This window comes from Fistularia commersonii, chromosome 24 (genome assembly GCF_037954325.1).
Source record: "Fistularia commersonii isolate RoL2024-O1a breed Wild chromosome 24, RoL_Fcom_v1.0, whole genome shotgun sequence".
Classification (NCBI taxonomy): Eukaryota; Metazoa; Chordata; class Actinopteri; order Syngnathiformes; family Fistulariidae; genus Fistularia; species Fistularia commersonii.
In genome coordinates, this window is record NC_141307.1 from 5,508,230 (window position 1) to 5,527,195 (window position 18,966).

The 18,966-nt window shown below is 46.0% G+C and overlaps 1 protein-coding gene across 1 annotated transcript; it reads left to right on the forward strand.

Annotated features, from left to right (window-relative positions):
• The first annotated feature begins 4,289 nt into the window (after nucleotides 1–4,289).
• On the forward strand, nucleotides 4,290–7,167 carry nrsn1l (neurensin 1-like). The gene is made up of 3 exons (XM_086171138.1): nucleotides 4,290–4,432; nucleotides 4,518–4,673; nucleotides 5,108–7,167. The coding sequence occupies exons 1-3, from the start codon at nucleotides 4,373–4,375 to the stop codon at nucleotides 5,423–5,425; spliced, it is 534 nt and encodes a 177-aa protein (XP_086027264.1). The 5' UTR covers nucleotides 4,290–4,372; the 3' UTR covers nucleotides 5,426–7,167.
• Nucleotides 7,168–18,966: the final 11,799 nt, after the last annotated feature.

Genomic DNA, 18,966 nt, shown 5'->3' on the forward strand with positions numbered 1-18,966 from the left:
AGATACAGAGAAATATTTGACACACCTATGGGACAGAGAGGTATAGAATAATATTTCCTCTCCAGGCTGTAAGTTTGTTGTTTGTTTTCCGTGCACGATCGGGACTTGACGTGCGTTCATCCTTACGCATGCGCGGTGCGTAATACGCGCGTCGCCGCTCGGAGCCGCCGGCTGACTCCGCCGCTCCGCTGCGTGAGGAGGGCGCACTGCAAACCAGGGGGTAAGTGCGGGACTGTCATTGTCGTGTGTGTATGCGTGTGTGTATGCGTGTGTGTGTATGCGTGTGTGTGTGTGTGTGTGTGGATGCTGATAAAGGATGAGTCAGTACCAACGTTTTCCCCTCCCGCCGTGGGGATGACGAAGAGGAGGAGGTGATTATGATGATGCGGGTGAAGAAGATGAAGTCCTTCATCCCTGTTCTATCAGACGCCTCGTTTCCCCACTAACCCCTAATCTGAGATCATCTGCTTTCAACAGTCAGATAAAAAAAAAATCCAGGGCAAAGTTTCCCCAAAAAGCTCCTCCATCAATATATGATACGCTCTGAACGGATCAGGATTCAAATAGTCAGGAAACACATCTTGTTTCTGCTTTAGATGCCAGACTTTGGACCGATGGACTCTGATTTTCCTCCAAAAAGATGCTCAAAATGCGAACAGATTTTATAAAATTTATTGAATTAGTGGAACGGCGGGTCAGAGACAGTGACTTGAAGATGACTTTAAATTCTAAAGGTAAAGCAAATGAAGTGGGTGTTAATCCAAGAATTTACAGAAATAAAAATACAGGTTATTGACCTGTTAAATGGATATTTAACTCTGTTAAATACAGAGAGTTTTAGGCAGAAACATCCTCTACAGGACAGGACATTTGTTATTACATGCGTTTTAGGACTATTTATTTTCTATTCATTTAATCCAGTGGTTACAAACTATATATTCCAAAGGTGGTTCTTCATAAAGCCGGGCTTTTTTTCTTCTGAGGCATCTCATTGAAAAAAAAAAAAAAAAAGCTTATTTCTTTTTGAAAAGATCCAAAGCGTTTCTTGTCACATGTACAGTGTAGAAACGTGTTTTCCTGCACAGTGAAATTCCTACTTTGCTGTGCGTGGCGCATTTGGACTAATGTAAACCTTATTATAAATATGATTATAGATATGAATATGAACAGCGCCGGTGCAATAAGACATTTGAGCGCAAGGTGCGAGGATGAGTGCAGCTTAAGTGGGCAGGAGATTTTTACATGTGCTAGAAAAAAAAAAAAAATCGGAATTCAAATGAAACAAACAAATGACTCAATGGCATAAAAGGCTTTACTCTTAGCGTACTTTTCTTTACACTCCATCTTTCACCACTGATGGTCAGTTTATCAATGTATCAATGAAATGCATTTGTATCCATGACGACAAAGGTATTTGTCGAGTATCCCGGTAAAGATGTAGACTTTGTTCAAACCATTGCACTGTTGTTAATTTGCATTCATTTCCCCGGAATCGTACTGATGATTTGGTTTCACTTTTACTTTCACTTTTCATGTTGAGGTTTACATTAAACCGGTCAAACCAGTGATAAATTGGTCTAAAGCACGTTTTAATTCGGCCCGCCGAATCCGGAAACAAGAAGTTGTCGATCCACCCTGATGGAAAAAGCACTGAAAACGGTGACGACAGAGGCATGTTTTTTTGCTGGAATTCAAATTAGCAATAAGCCATGTTTCCAAACCTCCGGAAGACGGCGCATTAGATGACATTCAAGAAGACACTCAGCAACACGAACATCAACAAAGCCCGTCACAGATCAAGTCAAGTTCACTGATCGACACTTTTTTCAGTCGGGTCAAAGTCTAAGTCAACTTTATCGTCAATACTGCCGTAGGTTTTACACATACGGAGCATCGGAATGGCATTACTGTACGACCCAGGGTGCTAAAGTGCGAAAGAATTACACAGAGTCACAAAGAACGACGACAAGTTATACCAGGGTAGATATGGTTTGGTTTGATTTGTAAAGTGACATTAGTGCTGAGGTGCGGTTGCAAAATAATAAAGAAAGAAAAGTGACAGCAGTATGAAAGTGCAGTTGCATCAAGAGTTTTACAGTGCATGTTTTCATTTAAGTGAATGAGTAAGTGCGTCCATGAAAGAGTTCCTAAGGCAGATACTTGATGACTCGATGTGTGTGTATGGCTCAGTGTGCTTGGAAGTAGCTTGGCGTGTGTGTGTGTGTGTGTGTGGGGGGGGGGGGCAAAGTTGGGTACATGAATTGTCCAAAACGTCTTGGGACACTTGGAACAATGCAGTTGGACAAGTAGCGCCAAACCCAGACTCGTCGATCAGATTGCCGGATGGACAAGTGCGATTCGTCACTCTAGAGAAGGCGTCTCCACTGCTCTAGAAGAGGCGGCGTGTTTTACACCGCTGCGTCCGACGCTTTGCATTGCACTTTGGGAAACCCATGAAGCTTTCCGCGTACAATTCTTCAGCTAATCCGAAGGCCACGAGAAGTCTATAGTGACCTCTTTGCACTGTGCACCTCAGTATCCGCCAACCCCGCTATGTCATTTTAGGCTACCGCTTTGTAGCCAAATGGTTCCCAAACACTTCCATGTTCTCATAAACCTGACGACGGTTGACTGTGGAATATTTAAGAGCGAGGAAATTTCACGACCGGATTTTGTTGCACAGGTGGCCTCCTATCACAGTTCCACGCCGGAATTCACAGAGCTCCTGACGGCGACCCGTTCTTTCACGAATATTCATAAAAGCTGCATGCCTTGGGGAATACTTTTGGTCGGATAGTGTTTGCGGGTGTGGGGGCTGAAAGGGTAGAGGGGGCAGAGCGGGAAGGGAGTTGAACTTCTGTTCGGTCCTTGCCCGGAGACTCGGCAGTCTACTTCCTGATGGCAGTAGACTGAAGAAGCTGTCGATCCACCCTGAGAATCACCACAACAAAACTAACTCCACACTGGCAAGGAAGGAAGAAAGTGAACGTGACTTTCTCCGCTGTGTTATGAAATCAATGCATTTGGAAAAACCAAGCCATGCTTTGCTAAAACATGTACTCCCATGCTATTCTTAGCCTATTCTATATTAGTTGATGGAAACACTCCATCCATGTGTTTTTGGCCCGACCCCTCGGCCAAACTTTAGAACCCGTCGTGGCCCACGAGTCGAAAGGTTCACCCACTCCTGGTCTAAAGGCCGGTAAATGTTAAGGGTTAGATCTTCAGTCCGTCCTCGGCGCCCATTTCCTACGTGAGCCAAAGGCAGCGGAAGTCATGGTTATCTTCCCGGAATCGGATTATTTGCTAACATTACATTTATTTGAGTGACGGGTGATCGATGGCGTCATCTGTGGTTTTTGGGCAAGACTCATTTGGATCCATTTTTTTTGTCGCTATCTTTCTCGATATATCTTCGACAACGGAGAAAGTAGTTGATCGGATAAACAATTGCGTCTCGATGCTTCTTTGAGAGTACTGCATTTCCTTGAGATATCAGAGAGCAGAAACCAGCTCAACTTAGTCTTCAACTTTCCTCTTTTCAGCTGCAAACCGTTTCATTTTCCTTAAAGCTCAGAGACTCGCTCGCCCGAATTTAAAGGAATGAAGTCTGCGTGTGTGTGTGTGTGTGTGTGTAGGGGTAAATACTCTAATTCCCCATCCTCATCCGCTTTTCCATCCAGCAGGAAATACTGCACTGTGTAATTTAGGCTTCATCCACAACTGCCAATTGAGAGCAGGGATGTATACATTTGAGCGTCATTGCACACACACACACACACACACACACACACAATCTTTGTTGTGTTCCTGCATTCCTTTTTGTATACATCCCCAGTTTCCCGTTCCAAGCGTGCGTAAACACAAATCACGTGGACCCACCAAAAGAAAAAAAAAAAAGAAAACGGCTTGTTTATCGGACGGAGGCCAGTCAAATTGCGGGGCGCCGTAACTGAAATTCAATGTGAGATTGGGACGGCGTGCGGACGGCGAGAATGAAAGAAATCAATCAAAGCGTGTCATGAGAATCACAACGGGCCGTTCACGTGCACGCGCTCCCTTGCATACGTTGTGACTCATCCGTGGGCGGTAATAGAGCCACCTGAGGGGCCGCGGTAGCCACCAATGGCGCATGCACGGCAACAGTAACTAAGGCAACCCCGTGACACGGTCAACAATTTACGGCGGGTCTCTGATGGGGAGGTTTTATTGAGGAAATCTATATTCAGCAGATAAAGATTGTTTGTGTTCGCTGCTGACAAGCGCACATATCAATCTGGACCGCGGTGTGTATTTTTAACAAATCAGCTGCCAATTTTTTTTTTTTTTTTCCATCCGCTCAGGTGTAGGAGGTGTGTGTGCGTGAGCCGCCATGGCGTCGAGCGCCGAGGCTCGTGTTTCCGGTTCGGGGCGAGAATCATCGGGCAGAAAGGTGAGTGTTGTTTTTTTTTTGTTTTTTTTTCCTAAAATGAAGATCTATTTTTTTAAAATGCGTTCCCACCTTTTGACCGTCTCAGGCGGGAACCGGTTGTCCGCACTTCGGAGTCCGATCCCATCTACACCACTTCTACGGGGAGTGCTCGTCCTCCGTGTGGAACAGGGGGGACCAGGAGGTCCAGGCGGACCGGGAGGACCAGGGGGTCGTCCGAAACCGTGCGCTCGCGATCTGGAAGGTGGGCTTCTGATTTTGACCTTTAACACAAGGGAGCCAAATATATCCGGGTGAATCATAAACGTACGAGAAACAGCGATCGTCTTTTTCCGATGTTTTTCCGTCTGCGGCGCCGCCTATGAAACTATTCCGCGGCAAGAGCCAGAGAGTGAGGAAGACCCCCCGCTTGCCAAAATAAACAGGGATTCCTATATCTCCCATTTTATGCAGTTGTAAAGCACGTTTGTGCATGTGCTTCACTTCCAGCTGCGTCAGCTGGTGGTATTTGTAAAAATGAGAGCACGTGCCAAGCCGCTGCCCGTTTAGTTTTTTTTCCCGCCTCATAAACAGCGGAGATGACCTTTCCTAATAAGCCAAGAAGAGTGCTGAGCACGACCAGAAAAAGGCCCGGGACGGCAAAAAAAACGAGTGTCCTTTCTCCCGCCCCCCTCCCAGGTGTCCTTAACGCTGGGTCTTCTCATCCTGACCGCAGGCGTGGCCAGCCTGTCGGCCGGTTACTCCACTCCCCCCAAGATCGAATCTTTCGGAGAGGGGGACATGTTTTTCGTGGATTCCCGGGCCGTCGTCTTCAACAGGGGGATCCACGTGACCACGGCGGCCGGGATCGGGCTCTCGTGCCTGGGCTCGGCCCTCGCGGCGATGGGGGTCGTGGTCTGGATTCTCCCCAGGGGGAACTCCAGAGGGGAGGCGGCCACCGAACCCGGGGGATTCCCGCCTCTGTCCGTAGCGGAGAATGTACAACCGGCTCCTTGAACCCATCCCTGCGGGGGTAGTTCGAATCAGACGAACGCATTCAATCTCCTCGATTTACAAGTTCACCCTGCGGACTCTTCATTCTGTATCTCACCGAGCTCCATCTCTACAAAGTAAGTTTGAAACAACTTGAACTGTCCAGTCAATCTGTTATCAGGGGACGTTATAGGCTGAACCGATGAGACCGGAACAGAAGCCAGGATTAGTCAACCTTAGAAATCAAAGTAGCAAACCCCATTAAACAAAATGGACAATAACACTCCTGGGGAAATGATCATGTGAGATTTTCAATGGAATTTAGCAATAACACACACCTACACACACGTCTCTGTGTGATCGCACATCATATTCAGCTTCATCTCTGACCTTAAGTCACAGAGATTCACTCTTTTCCCGACAACAGCCCCGATTCCCCCGCCACGAGGCGGAGCACGCAACTGACGACTAGAAATCGTTAGCATTTTTTTTTTTTCCTGGCGGTGATAAAAGCTGGATGCGCTTGATTTAAATGCAAAACCTCAGAGGAAGACAAGTTAGACGCTCGGAGCGGCGTTGACCTACACACCGGCACAGGTGCTGTCTCTGTATTTTCACACATCCCTGCTAATGTCACCCCATCGCATTAAAAGCATGCACTTGCACCGACACATGCACGAGTCCGTGCTCCAATGAAAATATCACTGATTTTCTCCCCACTGTAATCTGGCTCCGTAATTGCCTGCAATCTGTGTCTCCAGGCAACAGTTGGGCTTGAAGTGCTCTATTTTCAACTCTGGACAAAGACTAGCTTCTCATTGGTCCATCACTTCCCCCCTCTTCAGTATGAAGCCATTCAGATTTTTTTTTTTTTTTTTTTCTACGGGTGAGTTTGTGTGTGTGAGTCACAAAGCATCCAAGTGAGGCTTTGCACCGTCAAAGAAAATAACTAAAACAAATTAAAATCTACCTGTATGACCAGAAATTCCATTCTCGGTTTTCAGAAAAAAAAAAAAAAAAAAATTTGGATAAAAAGCGTTTTCTTGTTCTTCTACCCACTGTGTGTGCAGCTTTACTCTTTCAGTGCTAACGGAGAGAACGGCATTTGAACACAGGTCACTGCTGCGAGGCCGGCGAATAAAATAAATGTATGCTCAGCACACCGAGGACACGACGAGATTTGCCGTCTTTTTTTTCCAAACGTTCGCGAAGACCCTCGACCCGGAGCGTGCAAATCGAATAGGGATTTTCTGACTAATTCTGCTGATGGACAGACAGAAAGAAAGGAAAAGAAAAAAAAAAAAAAAAAAACAGCAGAGAAAAAAATTGGGTCCTTGGTGAAAACAAGTCAGGAGGAAATATTGAAATATACTGAGCAGCAGTGGGACACGGGCGGCATGAATACAAATGCGTGCAAACTACTTGTACACTTCAAAATGGATTCATGGAATCTGCATTTGAGACGTGGTACGTGAAGTGTGTGTATGTGTATCCGTGTCTGTGTATGTGTGTGTGTGTGTGTGTTACAAGTGGTACTTGTGCTATTGGGATTCACAGCTGTAGGTGTGATTCAACAACACAAGCAAGTAGCAGGATCCGCCACTAACTCACACTCCTTCTAGATCATACCGTATTGATCAGGTTTGTTGTTTTTATTGAGATGACTTATTTACATATACAAGAATAATAACAACACAAAAACAGGTAAAAACTTTTCTCTTTCAGGACTATTTACTGCGCTGATGCTTGAGCTGCCCCAGATCAGGTTAGGCACCAAGTTAGGCGATGCAGCGTGTGTGTGTGTGTGTGTGTGTGTGTACGTTTGTGTACGTCTTTGTCCAAAAAAACAAAACAAAACAAAAAAAAAGCTTACTGTTCTGTATATTTCCTGTGCATCTTGTATTTGCAAGTGTTAATTGCAGTGCTTATGTCCTCTATTGTAAGTCGCTTTGGATAAAAGCGTCTGCCAAATGTAATGTAATGTAATGTAATAACACTGAACTGTAAGACCCAGATGTACAGAGGCCACAAGCTGCCATCTTTTCCTGTTTCTCTTTGCCGAGTTGTCTAGTCGATGATCTCCTTATTATGAGAAAGCAAAGAGGTTGGAAGCGATGGCGTTAAAGATAACGGCGCTTTCACAGCAGACTCCGCTCACACACGTCTCATTCGCAGGTCAAACAAACAAACAACCATTCAGGAAAAACCCAAAGCACCTCACACATGTTTTCGGACTGACGACGGGTGGGGATCGGAGCGCTAACTACTGCACCGCCTGCTGTCGGGACTTTTAAAACATATTTTTTTCTCTATACCGTATACTCTTATGGTACCCAAACGCCGCGTACGAGATTCGTCCGGCTGCTTTAAGCGTTCGGTCCTCGTCTTCCCGCGGCGAAATCATTAAGGCGACATTCCCACCCGCGAGTTCCATTACAGAGACAAGTTTTTGTCCTTGTTGTCAACACCCTCCCCTCGCACGCGCAGCACATGTTTTCATGGCTGATTTGAGCATGCCGGGTTTATTAGCCAGTGTATGCCAGTGCATAATGTGGTAGAAAAGTGGAAGCGGTGGCGGGGTTTCCTGTGAAGATGGAGCCTGATACGCTCCACTGACTGCAAGGCTGAGCGTGAGTCACTTTGCTGAGGGAGGGAACTGGGGATCGCAGGCCCGCAGTCAGCGTGCGTGTGTGTGTGTGTGTGTGTGTGTGTGTGCGCGCGCGCCTGCTGCACTGATACGATACTGTGGCATTTCATCTGCTGTGGGAGGCAGATAGGAAGCTCAAATGTCTTCTGCACAGTGCCGGCTACTTCTCGGACACACGTGTCAAACTCAAGGCCCGCGGGCCAAATGTGGCCCGTGAGAACGTCTTAAAAGGTCCGATCGTCTTAAAATAAATAAGTCAAATGCTTGCGTTGACCATAAATTACATTTCTCACTATTCATGCCGGTCATGTCACCCGCGATGTGACGGCATCCCGCTATCAGATTGCAGTGCATCCACATTAATGCGAATTGGGAAATACAAATGATCTCTAAATGTCCAGGAAGAGAAAAGTTGATGCAGATGGAAGGCTTTTTTTTTTTTTTTCAAGAAAGATGGGAATGAGTCAAATTCAGAGTTATTTAATTGCCATCGTGCAGGCACGATGAAATTTTGCCATGAGAGCTCCCGGCTCACAGCACGTAGAGGTTTTTTTATGAAAATGAACATAAATAGACAGTTATTTAGATAGTGCGCAGATTTTTACATGGTGCGGATGGCTTGAATGGTGATATGAGTATGACTGAGTTTAAAGTGCAACTTAGTGCAAGGTGGCGGGTCTGAGGATGGAGTGGTTGTCAGCGGAAGGAGTTACATTTATTTTACATTACATTTTGAGGGCAACCATTACGTTGATGTGGGGGTTTCTTTCTCGTTCTCTGATTTCCTCAAACAGGCCCAAAACATGCAGGGGACCCTAAATCGTCCGGACGTAAGAATGGGGAAGGGAACGGTCGTAATTCTCCCGCGCCGCCACTAGACGGGACAAAAAACGACGACGGCGAGAGGAGGGCGGGGGGGGGGGGAAGGTGCGGAGGACCGAAATGCGGCCGTCATATTTGAGCGCTGCCGGAGGTTCATTTAAATTCGAATTTAATTGAGCCGTAGGTGCCTGTTGTTATTTCACTTTTTGGCTAGGAAACCAAATCACACAGAAGCAAATTCCTTAATTCCGCCTCCCCTGGAAAGAGTTTACGACTGCGGTCTCGCCTCTTTAGTGTTCCGCACTCCTGGCTGCAGGGATGTAACCGCATGCATGGAGACATTTACAATCACTGAGGGTAGAATCTCTAATCTCTAATGCATATCATTAGTGTGTGTTTGTGCGTGTGTGTAGGGGAGCAGGAATGATAAAAAAATGAAAATAAAAAAATCACGTGAAAAGCTTCTGACACACTGATCCTGCTGGAGATTTAAATAATGAACAGAGATATGCTGCTGTGCCTCGCGTGTAAATGGGAAAAGCTTCTGTCTTGACGGGAAGGGGGGGGGGCAATAATCAATTCTGCTGTCGGGGGGCCCGCTGCAGGTATTTAATAAATATGCATTGTATATTTGTTGGTCCTGTTATGAAACAAGCTGACAGAATGCGAGCAGACCAACTGGAGGAGCAGCGGGAGCCCATCAAATCTCCCAAAGAAGGAAGCGGGCGGGATGGCGGGATGTTTCTTTGGTTGCCGTGTTTTAGTTGTGATTGTTTTCCCGCCTTGTGCGTTACGGCGGAGCGTCCCGGCACGTCCGCTCAATTATTTCCTTAAAACAGCGGGAGATCTACCCGGGATTATTTTGGCGAGGTTTCTATTGGCGAGCGGCACTGAGAACAGGTCCACCTTTTTTCGAAGATGGTGACGGCGTCGATCGGAATGATTGACTATTTCTTTTGCCGAAAAATAGACGCATCAGGCATACATTACTTCACCTACTGGGAGCCGGACTCCTCATTCGGGAACATCATGGTACCTCACGTTTAGCATACTTTCGATAGCGCATTCATAGGTCCACAGGTAGCGTTCCTGGAGAGGATTTCTCATACTTGAGCGAGAGTACTGGAACATAATTACTAATCGATTTTCTTCTAGACCTTTTTCCGGTTCCTCTGTGGCGTCTCCAAAGCTCGCACAGGATATAAACGTACTTCTTCGATTGCACTTTGCAGAGATCGGTGAAAGAAAGCTTCCAGCCTCTTCTGTTTATACCGATGGTTAAACTATTAGCTTAAGCTACAGCAATCTCGATTAAAGAGCGATTTTTTTTTAATCAGAAGAATACCAAGAATTAGGTGTTTTTATTCTTATATGATTTATATAATACGTTTTTTTTTTTTTTCTAAAAGCATGTACTTGTTGAAACATCACGCTAACTGGCGCTGGTGCGGCACCACCAGAGATGTTAAAGGAAATAAATAAAATCACTATCATTTGTCTGGGTGTGCCCTCGGGCTGAAATTAGCGTTTTCTTCTATAGAAGCCAAACAACTTCATTACGAGTGAACGCATTAGCAATAACCTCTGAGTGGTAGAAATGGTTATGGCTGACCCTGCTGATGTCTCACACATCCAGAAACGGGGGAATGTGATTTCCCGCCGCGGAGCGTCACCGACGGCGCCCGTTTACCGGCGAACACACGCAGGCAGGAAATGGACAGCGCGCGCAGGACAATAAGGACGGCGGCGTGTCGATGGAATTGAATCACGTGCGGTTTCACATCAATAATCGAGTGACGTGAAACCGCACGTGATTCGGTAGCACGACAAAATGCCTCACTTCCTGCCTCGCTGCAAGCTGTGCTTTTATCCCCTCAGTAGGGAAGCAAAGATACAGCGAATCGGTTTACAACATGGAACGAAGTTAATAAAACCCCGATAACGAACCCCCTTCGGGAACATTAAATCATTTCATCCACGCCCATAAAACACGCCAAGGATCACCAAGGCCGGGCTTTATGTATTCTTATCCATTATGCGAAGCCTACTACTGTTTCCACCTGGTTTTAGTGCAGAAAGCCAAGGTTACTGATCCAAACGGGTCTGGAATTTGCGCCCCTAATTTCAGATGGATTCCAAGCGGCAGAAACGACACATTAACATATCGCAATACATTGACTGTGCTGCGATTCTATGACAACAAGCTGTTTGTCACCCGCTGGGTCCCGCCGAGACTCGTGGAAGTTGATGAAATACACCTTGCCAGCTTCCCCGGCCTTGTTGCACCGACAAAATTATTCAGCATGGGTTGCGTAAACTTTCAAATCGTGATTATGATGTTCACTCTCAAGGCCGCTAATGCCGGCGATGCTAATTTGTCCGTACCGTCCCCCCCCCGCAAGTAGCCCCGAAGCGCGGCAGACGCCGAGAGCTGCGGCCGAAACGTTCAGAAAGTCATCCGGAAGGTTTTCCCGAGAAGGTTTTCTTAACCGTAAGAGGGACTGACCGCGGCACAAAAAAAAAACCCTCGCTTCTGCTTCCAGCGGACCGTCTCAGCGAGTATCAGCTCTCAGATGTATATCTGCCGCATCCAAGATGAGGATTTCCACATCCCGCAACCAATCAAGCTTTGATGAGTCGATGTTTGATGATGGTGTGAAGATGAATCGAGACGCGGCGGGCAGACCAACACCCCGTTTCGTCAGCCAGAAGCCTCGTTACAACGGCACATCAAAAACACCGGCGAGATATTCACGGCCGACGCCTTTCCATCACTCACTGTATTTACAAATGCAAAGTGAACGGCTCCTTCTGGATTCAGAGGCAAATGTCAGCCATTAATTCCATGAAGTTGTTGATAGTGTGAGTGAAAAATGATTCTGTTTTTGTTTGTCTTTTCGCTGGGAGTTTTAAACATTGATTACGTTCACATAAGGATCTGGTTCTGGGTTTGGGGAGTCTAATTAATAAAGAAAGAGAAAGATCGGCAATCAAGATCAACCTGATGTCCTGACTTTTTTTTTTTTTTTTTTTAATCCTTAAATTGCAGGTCCCCACATATCATCCATAACTCCCATGTACATCTATCTGTTATCAATCAAAACAAATGTGGTTATATAGAATTAAGGTACAATGGATTCGTTGGTTTGGATGTCAGCTGGATTGCTGTCTGCTGATTCGGAATATTAAATCATTGCACGTCATAAGGAGCCATAACGGTCGCAGGGAACCCCAAATGCACAATGAAACAGGCTCGTTCCTGAGAAAGATTAGGGTTGGAGTTTTCCCAAACGGTGAAAGCAGGTCTTGACACAAAGAAACTTGCAGTGCACGCTTGGTGAACACCTCAAAATGCAGCTACTTTCTCCACACGACATGTTAAGTTACTCACAACTGTGACATAACAATGCAGTTACTTTCACTTTCACTTTCACTTTTGCTTCAGCCTCAGGAGACGTTCGCTTGTGAAAAAAAGTTGTATTTCAATCGTATTTCTCATTTACGAATACGATATTCGCCCCACACGTTGCGTCCGACGCTGTCTGCCAATCTCCAACTTTACAGGATGTGAAGACTCCGTTTCCACCCGAGACTGCGCGTGGCGACACAAACAGGAAGTTGAAAGTCGAAGGTCCGGAAATAAATAAATCAATAAAAAGTCAATATATCTCACAGCCTTTTCGAGCGCCGGGGCGATTCCTCCGTTATGACATTAGGATGCTAATGAGGTGTCTTTTATTGAAGCCGCAATTCAACGGCGACGGTGACGGCGTCAGGTCGACCGCCGACGAACCGAAAAGTCTCAAAAGCGGTGGAGAAGATGAGGCGAGGGAAAGGGAGAAAATACGGCGGCGGTGTGAGGACAGAAAAGAAATGATATTAAAACACTTCATCACACGGGAGGGATCGTTTAAATCATTAGTTATTGATGATATAGAACCACCTCAGAAGGAGTTCTGAGGTGGATTTTCGATCTAAAGTTTAATTATGAATAAGTCTTCATCCGCTGATTTGCTATTATTTAAATATTAATGAGAAAAGTCATAATAAGGCGGCTAATTCAAGGCTGCAGGTGGAGTTGGGACATTTTTAATAAAGCGTTATTAGCAGTAAAAATAGTTTGTGGGATGACTGTCCATGTTCGGCTTCAGCTCCCTAAATGATGGCCCTTATCTTTTGTGTTCATATTGATGAAGCACTCGGAATAGTAGCGGGATTTCTCTTTCTGCCGGTCGTTACTTCCCGTCTGTCACAATCCGCTCTCAGACGGAGCAGTTCTAGCTGTCCGGCTCCAGTTGCTTTCCAAAAACTATCCCCATTCGGGGGAATCTTCGAGTTTCGTGATCCCAAAGGCGGTCACTGACACTCTCTTGTTGGCGTTCTCGCCCCCCTCGCTAACTTTGGCTCTCCATCCGTCGACGCCCCTCTCGCGAATTTCCGATCCAAAACATGAAATGTGTTGTTTGATGCCGTGAAAAAGCAGCTGATTTGTTTGCGAAACGAAGCGCAACGATTGGAGCTCTCCGCCCTGAAACCAGCCGGGAGGGGATAAATCCACGAACAGTAAACACCGGCAGGGCGATGTATATCACGCAGGCTCTGGAAGAGACATCTTTTTGTCCTTCTTTAAGCCGCATCCTCTCGCAGCGCCTAACCTCCAGTCCTCCATCCATCCATCTCCCTTCTGGTCTTCATCTAAAACAGGTTTGGGCAAACTACGGCCCGCGGGCCACATCCGGCCCGTTGGTCTTTTTCATTTGGCCCGTCAAAGATCGGTACAAAATCTATCGTTGACGTGAACGATTGTATGATTGGGTCAATGAATGTGGGAGCTCAAACATGAGATTGTTTCATTTTTGGAGCTATTTGAGAATTTTCCCGGGCTGAACGACACAGATCGGCTTTGTGATTTAGCCTTTACTGTGGACGTACCGACACACATGAATGAGCTAGACGTGAAGCTACGAGGGGTAAAAACGGTTTGCGCCTGAATTGCAAGCAAACGTCAGAGCCTTCAAACCCAAGCTGGTTTTATTTTCAAAGCAAATGTGCTGTTAACAAATGCGTTGTTTTTTTCGTGTGTATCGTGTATTATATGTATCTTGTGCCGACCCGGCCCGCCTGCCAAATTTTAAAAGTCAATGCGGCCCCTGGAGCCAAAAAGTTCGCCCACCCCTGATCTAAAACCTCTTTCTAGCTGGATCTCCAAAACCATCCATCTCAGTCTGACTTTGTCTCCAGAACATCTACCACGAGCTGTCGCTCATCCCCGAAAACTCCAAATCGGCTTCCCGTCTTTATCTCAATGCCGCCATCCCCGAACCGTCTCGTCTCGGACGCCTCCCCGGAAGTTACATCGCGGGCGTAAAAATAAAATGAAAAACCTGCACGGGAGACGCAATTAGCATTCCGTGGGTGTGAATCCGGCGTGCGGTAGGTGGCGTGTAAGATGACTCCACCTGGCGTGGAAACAGAGGACAACTTTGTCGCTCCTGATAAGAATGACGAGGGTTAAATGATTTTTAACAGTTTGACAGTGTTTCCTCTCCCACGGTGCGTTTAAAGATTATCTCCGTTTCGCGCTGTCGATTTTAAAGTCGACTCACGGGAGAGCCCGAACGCGGCCCCGGCCTAATCAAAAGTTTGCATTGCACAAAAGTTACCCCCCCCTCCTTCCCCGTCCTTTGTCTGAAAGCCATCAGCAGATTTGGCACAGTCAAACACCTCTGCATATTTGCAGTCGCCATCGGTTTGTCGAGCATTAAAAATGTTAATTGGAATTTTTAAAAAGGAAAGAAAATATCGCATTACCATCCCACCTCCTCCAGTCACAGGCTGTCAAAATGCAATATTCCAAATTAGATTGTATTTGGATAATCTTTTGAACTGTAATAGGTTTCCAGCCAGCAGGCATATTACTATTGGCACATCATTATTAAACAAAAGTGACACCGAACCATCACTTTGCAGGCGGCGCCAGATAAACGTTCGACACCGTGCAAATAATATTAGTTCTGCTTCCAGAGTCACTGGCTTATCTCTGGTTTGCTATATTGGGTTCATATCCCTGTCGGCTGGCGAGGGCCTTCTGACAGAAGTGTCTAAATTTATGAGTAGCCCATGTGAGCGAGGTGCATGTGTGAATAGGCTGCCGGGTGTGTGCCGCCTGTAACGTGTGTGTCTCGCATTAACGCTTTTATATGTAAATGCCGTGTTTGTGTTGCGCACGTGTGGGCGGGTGGACTCGATGAGTTTGCGCCGGCTGGTGGGTGCGCGTGCAAAACTGGATGCATTCATATGCAAATGCGCGAGCGTATGCGCGCCTGTATGTGCAGACGCGACCCATATCATGGCATAATGAGATCCGCCACTGTTGGTTACCCTCAGACAGTGGTAATTATGGCGGCACTGAAAAGGACTGATGCTGAAGGCGGGATGGACGTATTCCCCGGCACGCGGGGCCTCCGTCCCGCTGTCAGGCTACCGCCGAAGGCGAAATGACGACCTGTCCATTTTGCCACCGGGACGGGAACGGGATGCCGAAAACGGGATATGATAAATTAGACCCGCCTCCGTTTTATAATCAGCTTTACAAACCCCGAGCGCCTGTTATTGTATTCAACACCAGGACATTCACACCGACAAGACGGAGGTATTAGAAACAAACGGCTGCTCGGCAAAAGAAGGTGGCGGGTTCGCTGAGATTAGATACAACAATGTAAAGTGTGTTTTGTTAGGCAACTGATGTGGGAACGATCAATATAGACGAAGTCCGATTAAAAACGGCAATTCGTGCCCGCTATTCCTGCAGTTTGTTTCAATCCTACTTTCGGACGGACCGATCGGCGAGGAGACGATGTGGATCCAAGCAAAAATGGACAAAGTACAAGACCGCCGTAGTTTGCGGGGTCACACACCGGCTGCACAACGCCGGCGAAAACAATGTGTCGGATCGACTGAAGCCCCGAGCGATTTTTTTCCCTCATTTTCCCAGATTTCTCCTGATCATAAAAATGTAGCCATTCTCAAAAGCTAAATAAGAAATAAACCACAGATGATCTCTTGATTTGGAGAAAACTTGGGAGAAAAATGTGAAAAAAGGTCGCTTGGGGGCTTTTTTAATTCACCTGAGTTTTTATGTCATTTCCTGCAAATCAAAAGAGGTATATTTAAATTATTTTTTTGCAGGTGGACACAATTGCAACAACTCGATATGACGTAGTTGTTGTTTTTTTTTTTTTCTTTTTTTTTTTCTTTTTTTCCTTAGAGCCCTTGAAGTTTCACCGCAGTCTTAAATCACAATGGGGAAAAAAAAGGGATGGCTTCGACACGATTTGGAAATATAACAGTGATAGAGCAGTGATTTGTAGGGCACGAGCCGAAACATGCAGATTCCCCGGTAGCGTTTCTCGTTGTCTATCCGGAGCCGCGGCGGCCCGTCTCCGTTTAGAGCGTTTTTCATCACCGCACGCGTCCTTGTCCTACAGCTCCTCCTCGGCAGGAAAGCCCGGCCGCCGTCTGATGTTGCTGACAGGCGGTTCTACATGATAGGCTCTACATCGTGTTTGCACGCTGACAATCGCGCCGGCCCAGTTCTGATTTATTTTCTTGGTACTCGCCTTGAACCTTTCAGCCAATCTCGCCCTCTTTACATCTCTCCATCTCTGGATGGGAGTGTCGCCTGTTTGCCTTCCTGCCTGCCTGCCTGCTTGCCCGCCCGCGCGTCTCAATGGCTAATGGACTATACTGCGCGCTGTCTTTTATGATGAGGGTTCCTTGATCAAGTGCACGTCGCCGTGCCACACATACCCCTATGCAACAAACCCGGGGCCAACGTAAAGGATAAATTATACTTGTAAAACAATATTGTGTGGGTTAACCCCCTTCCGCTATCAACATGCAGCACTCAGACAGCAGGCGCTATCTGTTTCCAACAGCTCCTTACACCTTCCCAAACGGCGGTGAGTCGGTTTGAAAAGACAAGGTCGTCTTTAAAAAGCCAGTGCGAGCGTTCGCGTCGTCGACCCCCCCCCCCCGCGCTCCGTTACCACGTGTTTTTTTTTTTTTGTGAAAATATACAGGAGGAGGCAAAGTTCTCCTCAAGGCAGCATTAACTTGTTTGCTTCTTGGCGGCGACAAGAGCAGCGGGGTGTCAGTTCCTTTTTGAATGTTTCATCTGGTAGGGGATTTATCGGGGGAATAAACACGGCGGGGCTAAACATGGAGGAGGAATGCATAAAAGTGAGCAACGCAGACCATGACAACATGGAAAGTGACTCAGAAGACTATGATATAAGCGTGCATCCTGCCTCCGACACCTACATGGCTCTGTTTTTGGCAATGGAGAAAAATCTCAAGGGGGGTCAGGGGGTGGGGTTACTGTCTGTGGTGTGAGGCCAAAAGCCCGGACAGGAATAGAGTAGAAAAACCTTCGCCAGCATCCCACAGATGTTACGCCGCTCTGGAGTTTCGGCCAGAGGCGGAATAGGGGGGCATGTTATCAGACTGCAGTGTAGCTCTTTAGTACAGTAAAATAAACACAATCAAGAGAAAGGCAACTCGTTACAAATGAAAAAGAATCATGACGTATAGACGTAAACGGCACGTTCCACACACATGTTACTGTATGAAGGATGAGTTCCATTTGTGTCAAAATGCTAAGGAAAGACACCTGAGTGCAGCATCGCCGGGCTGATACTGGTTGGAGAGCAAAGAAGGGCAACCTTTGTCCCCAGAAGCGTCCAACTCTTTATTTCCCAGCGACCTTGCAAACCCCTCATCGTCATACTGGAATGCAACTCATATACAGGACTGTCGCAGAAAATTAGAATATTGTGATAAAGTTCTTTATCTTCTGTAATGCAGTTACAAAAACAAAAATGTCATACATTCTGGATTCATTACAAATCAACTGAAATACTGCAAGCCTTTTATTATTTTAATACTGCTGATTATGGTTTAAATCTAAAGAAAACTCAAAAATCCTATCTCAAAATATTAGAATATCATGAAAATGTAATTTTTGTTTTTTTAATTGCATGACAGAATAACTTTATCACAACATTCTAATTTTCTGAGACAGTCCTGTATATACTGTAATTTCCTTAGGATAAGCCGTGACTTTTTTCACTTAACAAACTTCACGCCGCTAAAACATTTATCCTCGTCACATTGGACCGATGAAATGAGCGGGAAATTCGGAGTCCGTTCAACTCCGACACTGAAGAAGACGGTTTTAGTGCACAAGAGGAAGCTCAAGATAGCAATCAGCTAGCCGGTGCGGCTTATATAAGGGTGCGCCCAATAGTCCGGAAAATACGGTATATATATATATATATATATATATATACACATATATTCAAAAAATGTTGAGTTTCACAGTCTCTTACCAATAGTCCAGTTTGCACAATTTTGTACAGTAATTTACAGTAATACCTACATCACATACATATACACATATATGTGTTTGCATAATATATATATACACACACATATATACACGCAAAGTAGCAATTTCACTGTACAGGGAAGATGTGACAATAAACGGTGAATATTTGAATATAAATGCACAACCATTCCACCTCTCATTCACACATCTGGACAAGTTTTTGGACGGTGGGAGGAATTCATTTTGAATTTCTCAATATACCACAGGTGGGGAGGGTCAGCAAATAAGTAAATGAATACACGGGGTAGGGGAGATGTGTAAAAATATTCAAAAACACACGTGTTTATCGGGCGACCTTGAAGGGAGAAAATCAACAATATATTATACCAATTAAATGATATTCGAGAGACGTGAAGACGCTGCCGGTGCTGCTCCGGGATGACGACTGCTTTGAAATCCCGCTTTGAGAACGCGACGCTGTGAACAATTCCGCGTTCGCAAGACTTTGACGATCACCCTCCATCGCCCGGCGTGCCAATCCTGCTTTGAGTTGTTTTGTTTTTTTTTACGAGGTCAACAAAACGTAGCACTCTTTTTTCCCCACCCGCCCGCCAGCGAATGCATTTTATATCTTACTTTAAGGGGAGGGTGGGGGTCGGAAATTAGCGGGAGCTATAAACGCCGTGATGCGTGACATCGGATAATTGT